Source organism: Caenorhabditis briggsae, assembly GCF_000004555.2.
Source record: "Caenorhabditis briggsae complete genome, chrIV, whole genome shotgun sequence".
Taxonomy (NCBI): Eukaryota; Metazoa; Nematoda; class Chromadorea; order Rhabditida; family Rhabditidae; genus Caenorhabditis; species Caenorhabditis briggsae.
Genome location: NC_013487.2, coordinates 11,806,377 through 11,812,093, shown reverse-complemented (window position 1 = coordinate 11,812,093; position 5,717 = coordinate 11,806,377). Strand labels below are relative to the sequence as shown.

At 39.9% G+C, this 5,717-nt stretch overlaps 1 protein-coding gene across 1 annotated transcript; it reads left to right on the top strand.

Moving 5' to 3' along the window:
* Cbr-ncx-3 lies at positions 1-5,717 on the top strand (the record flags this gene model as incomplete). Its single annotated transcript, XM_045235966.1, has 10 exons — positions 1-112; positions 406-824; positions 881-1,267; positions 1,317-1,440; positions 2,945-3,015; positions 3,295-3,429; positions 3,475-3,666; positions 3,785-4,495; positions 5,218-5,369; positions 5,522-5,717. The coding sequence occupies 10 exons, from the start codon at positions 1-3 to the stop codon at positions 5,715-5,717; spliced, it is 2,499 nt and encodes an 832-aa protein (XP_045096284.1).

Sequence of the window (5,717 nt, the reverse complement as noted above, 5' to 3'; positions counted from 1 at the left end):
ATGAGTTATTCGGCCAATTTGACATGTAAACATGGCATTTTGATACCGGCTCTGGAAACGACTCCACGGAATGCGATTTTGTATTTGGCTGGATTATTTTACTGTTTTTTGGGTGAGTCTTTTTTTCAGTTTTTATTCATGAATCTACAGTAATAATGAGACAATTTTATTGGAAGATTTTTTCGACGTTCCGAAGGATTCTGAGATCTTCAGACTACTTACTTGTTAAGATCAATTGACAGTTCTTTCAAGTATCCAAATAATTTTAATTAGCTAGTTCATCAAAGAAAAAGCAGTCAGCAAAAAAGGAAATTGTCAGTTTTGTCTAGAAAACATTATCAGCTGATATTCCCACACTGATAAAATAGTTGGCCAAACAGGTTTCACACGACTGTCTCTTTTCAGGCATCGCAATCGCCGCTGACATTTTCATGTGCTCAATTGAGCAAATCACGAGTGCAACAAGAAAAGTAAAAAGACAAAAGAAAATTGGAAGATTGGTATCAAAAGAAGGCGAAGAAGAAGAAGAAGAACAATTCGAATATATTCGGATATGGAATCCAACTGTCGCCAATTTAACATTGATGGCTCTTGGATCATCAGCTCCTGAAATTCTTTTATCAATTATTGAAATAGTTGGAAACGGTTTTAAAGCAGGAGATTTGGGACCTGGTACAATTGTTGGATCAGCTGCATTCAATCTGTTTTGTATTTCCGCGATTTGTGTATTTGCTGTTGGACAGGCTACGAAAAGAATCGAAATGTATCGAGTTTTCATGGTTACTGCATTCTTTGGAACATTTGCGTATATTTGGGTGTTCTTGGTAAGGGATATAGGAGGAAGGAGCAAGTATTTGAGTGGAAATTTAAAATTTTTAAGGTTCTGATTGTAATCACTCCGAACGTTGTTGATGTCTGGGAAGCAATACTTACATTGCTCTTTTTCATAGTTCTTGTTGTAATTTCCTACGCTGTGGATGCTGAAATCTGGAAGAAAAAACGTGCAACGGATCTTCATGAAGAGCTTGAACTGGCCCAGCAAGATGGAGGAAAGGAAGATGATAAACCAGAAAAACTAAGTAGTGAAATCAATAAATGGGCGAGCACTTTTAGTTTAACTCATGAGGATACGAATGCTGATGTTGTTGATGCGGTGCCACATTTGGATACGGTCAGAAGATGGACTAGAACTATTTCCCAAACTTATCCGTCTCTATCCGAAGAAGATCAAGCAAAGATTTTGGCATATAGAGTTAATAGGAGATTGGTTGGTTTTTGGGTAGAAAGGGAAGTTTTTAAAATTTTTACTTTTCCAGAGCCATGATCGTCTGTACTACCGTATCCGTGCCGTTCGTCAATTGTCCTCATCATGGAGGAAAAGTGAAGAAGAGGAAGTTCAGAAGTTGGAAAAACTGGAAAGTACGGATGGTGGAAATAAAAGTGGGTTTCTACCGTGAAACCTGTAATAGAAGGGTCCCCACACTGTTAAGTTTGAGCTCAATTATCTCAATTCCTATAAAAGATGTCAAAAACATGTTAATTGACAAAATATTAGGTTGGCGGGAAAGTCTTTGTCACTTTTTCAATAGTTTATTTCTCAAAGAAAAAATAACCGAATAATTAATTATATTGTCCATCATTATCAACAACATGTCTCCAACGTTCCCTCAATTTATGGATTCCATTGCGGTAGAATCCAGCCGGGCGTGAGGCAAAGTATTGTTTGAGTGCCGCTTCGACCGCTCCACGGGAATTGAAGCTTCTTCCTTCGAAGGCACGTGTCATATCGCCAAATAACCAATAGTCGGAAGGAGCAAGATCAGGAGAATACGGGGGGTGAGGGAGAACATTCCATCCATATCCCATCAGCTCCTGCTTCACTTGTTTCGAAACATGTGGACGAGCGTTATCATGTTGATAGTACACTTTCTTGTCTTTCAGGGCCAACGGTCGACTGCTTTCTTGAGGTTTCGTAGTTGAGTAGTGTAGAGGTCTCCAGTTATTGTTTTGCCCTCGGGCAGAAGTTCCCAGTAGATGGGGCCGTCCACTCCCCACCACACAGAGAGCATAACTTTTTTCGGATGAAGGTCGGGTTTGGGGACATCCTGTGGGCTCTCTCCTTCTCCAACCCACTGGGATTTCCTGTGGTGATTATCGTAGAAGACCCACTTCTCATCTCCGGTTATTAGCCGGTCCAGCCATCGATCGCCCGCGTGGAGAGTGAGAAGAGTAATCGAATCGTCGACTCGGCGGTCAAGGTTGGCTTGAGTCAGGTGATGAGGTATGAATCGACCAAAAAGTTTTCTCATTCCAAGAGACTTCAAACCTTCAAGGACTGTGCTATGGTGAACTCCGAATGTGACAGCTAGTTCACGGCTAGATTGAAATGGATCCGATTGCAATGCGTGCTTCAGCTTGTCCAAATCCAACTCACGGGGTCTCCCAGAGCGATCCTTTTCATCGAGCGAGAAGTCATCTTTTTCGAAACGATGGAACCAATTGCGAATAGTATTGTAGTGAGGGGCATGTGTGTTGTACACATTCTTCAAGAAAGTTTCCGAATCCTTCATCGTGGTGTGAGATAGGAAGAGGTAAATCAAAACATGTCTGATGTGAATAGCAGTGGGAACAAACATATCGTTTCAATTACAGATGAGGAGCAGGGAAGGAAATGGGGACTTGTTTATATGGAAGGTTCTTATCACCTTGTTATTCACTAGAGTCGATATCATACACAGCCTCCATATACGAGAACAGTGATTAAACAAACAGAGTGACAAAGACTTTCCCGCCAACCTAATACTTTTGATAATATGATAAACATTTTATCAATTGACATATTTTTATATCTTTGACCGGAACCAAGATATATTGGCTCAAAGTTGATAATTAGGAGACCCTCTATTACAGTTTCTACGGTAATTCCTATTTCTATGATTTTCAGAGAAGACACTCGTAGAATTCTCCGCTCGCATATACCGAGTTGACTCTACTGATGAGACTGTATCCCTAAAGGTAAATTTCCCTAATTTCTGGATCCCTAATTCTCTCTATATACAATTCATTTCGCTGATTACATCACAAACAATAGCGAATAAGACAAGGGCGGATTTAAGTCCAAATGAAATCATAATCTGTTTTTGAAGTAGCTATAGCTTATCTTTTGTTTCATAGAAAGACAGCAACGTGGTTCTCAGCTGGGGCAAACATCGTAAATTATAAGATTAGTCTGGATTAAAAGATATAAGATTAGTCAAAGAAGGATGGGTTGATCAAGGATGACCATTTTTGCAGATTGTTCGTAAAGGAAACATGGATTCCAAATTCACAGTAAACTACTCAACGGTTAATGGATTGGCAAAGAAGGACTTGAATTTCCTCTTCAAGTCTGAAACTCTTCAGTTCAGCCCAGGAGAGCTTCATAAGACGGTATCAAGAAGATTGCACAACGTCTTCTGAATTCATGAGTTTCAGATAAACATTCAATTGATTAATGCGGCTAACTGGAGACCAAACGATGTGTTCTATGTTCATTTGAAGATTCAAGATGAAGATGAAGACACCAAGGTTCGACTGGGAGCATGCAACGTGGCAAGAGTCAAAATGCCGGATGAGTCTGGAATGATGTTAGGAGGACCAGTTGTGGAATTTGTTAAACCAAATTATGTGAGTTCTTTGGTTATGAGGAACTAGATAGACTTGGCTTCTCGAGAAATGACCCGGTTTAAGCTGTTCTTGATCGTTGGACTCTGACTGTATAATATCAAGTAGCCCAAACTTGCAGATTGTCAAAGAGAACGCCGGATTCGCTAGGTCCTTTGTTACCAGACGAGGTGGAAAACTGAAGGAATCCCTCCGAGTTCATTACGAAACAGAAGATGTGACTGCAAAACAAGGAGAGGATTATACATCTGTTAAGGATGGAATAATAACTTTCGAGGGACAAGAATATGAGAAATACATTGATATCGATATCATTGATGATAAAATGGATGAGAAGGATGAAGCATTCATTGTTGAACTAATGAAAGTTGGAGCGGGAGAAGCAACAATTGGAACAAGAAGAAAAACTACAATCACTATTATTTCTGATGATAATGTCTTGAAAAATATCACTAATGTCCATAAGCTCATGGGACATTATATGAGACAGCTGAGACCTGGAAAAGCCACGTGGAAGGAACAAATTCTGAATGCAGTTTCTGTAAACGCTGGAGATCTTGCGAACGCTACAGTATCCGATTGTATACTTCATGCTCTTGCATTCCCATGGAAGTTTGCTTTTGCCTTCTTACCACCACCGACTATTTTCTACGGATATCCATGTTTTGTGGTGGCTCTCGTGGCTATTGGATTTGTAACTGCTGTTGTTGGAGATGTTGCATCGATTTTCGGATGTATGGTTGGATTGAAAGATGCGGTCACTGCGATCACTTTGGTTGCTCTTGGAACATCTCTTCCAGATACTTTTGCATCGAAAATTGCAGCCGAAAGTGTGAGTTATCAATTGATAAATTGAAAAATCACTGCGCCTACCATATGGGTCCGAAATTCATTAGAATCTTCTTATTTCACCGAAATTGAGTAATTTTGGCACATAATTTGGAGGGTGCGACAATTCGAGGGGGTACAACGAGGTGCAAAGAAATTTAGGGGTACAAAATCCACAATTCGAGAGTACAAAATTCGCCTTTTTAAGGTGTTTTGTACCCCCGAATTGAGGACTTCGTACCCCAATGACCCAAAAATGTGGGTATGATCCGAATCATTTGTCTTTTGTCGGATTAAAAAAATGACACCTGAAAATCTCGTAGACGGCGCTCGTGTCGATTTACGAGGGGGTGGAGCGAAAACGGATACTGTAGATAACAAATTTATTTATGTGAATTTAGTGTGATTTTCTGAACGAAATTTTGATTTCTTGGTATAAAAATGATCGCTAGCATCTCTAGAATCCATTTTTCAGCAAAAAAACTAAACTTAAACGCGAAAGTAGCTCGAACGAGCCAAAGGTCTGAAATATTACGTTTCTGCCGCGCTTTTTTGTAGATCAAAAAAAGCAAAAGTTTTCAAACTCTCAGGTGTCACTTTTTTAATTCGACAACAATTTCTTAAACAAAAAATAGGGTCTCAACGAACTTCTCAGATTTAAAATTTGTATTTTTAGTAGCTCGTTTAAAAAGGCTTTTTATGTTAAACATCGAAAAATCTTTGTAGGACGACACTGCTGACAACGCTGTCGGAAATGTGACTGGCTCAAACTCGGTGAACGTCTTCCTCGGATTAGGTCTCCCATGGGTCATCGCCTCCCTTTATTGGGCATCAAAGGGAGAATCATTCCGTGTGGACGCTGGTGATTTGGGTTTCAGGTGAGCAACATTTTCTACTACGCCTACATTTAGTATGTCAATTTCCTGCCCAAACAATATTAGTGACGTCGTTTTGGGTTGCACGTGGCGATCAGTTGTTGCAAAAAAAGAAGAAGATAGGATTACTCATGTGATTCGAAGTTTTTTTTCAGCGTCACCGTGTTCATGATCTGTTCTGTTCTGTTTTTGGTTGTATTGGTTCTTCGAAGGAAATTGGCTCTATTTGGACAAGGAGAGCTGGGTGGTCCATTTGGTCCAAAGACTCTGTCTACACTGTTTTTCGTGGGCCTATGGATTACATACGTTGCATTGTCGATTTGGAATATGTACAGAGTTGACCATAAGTAA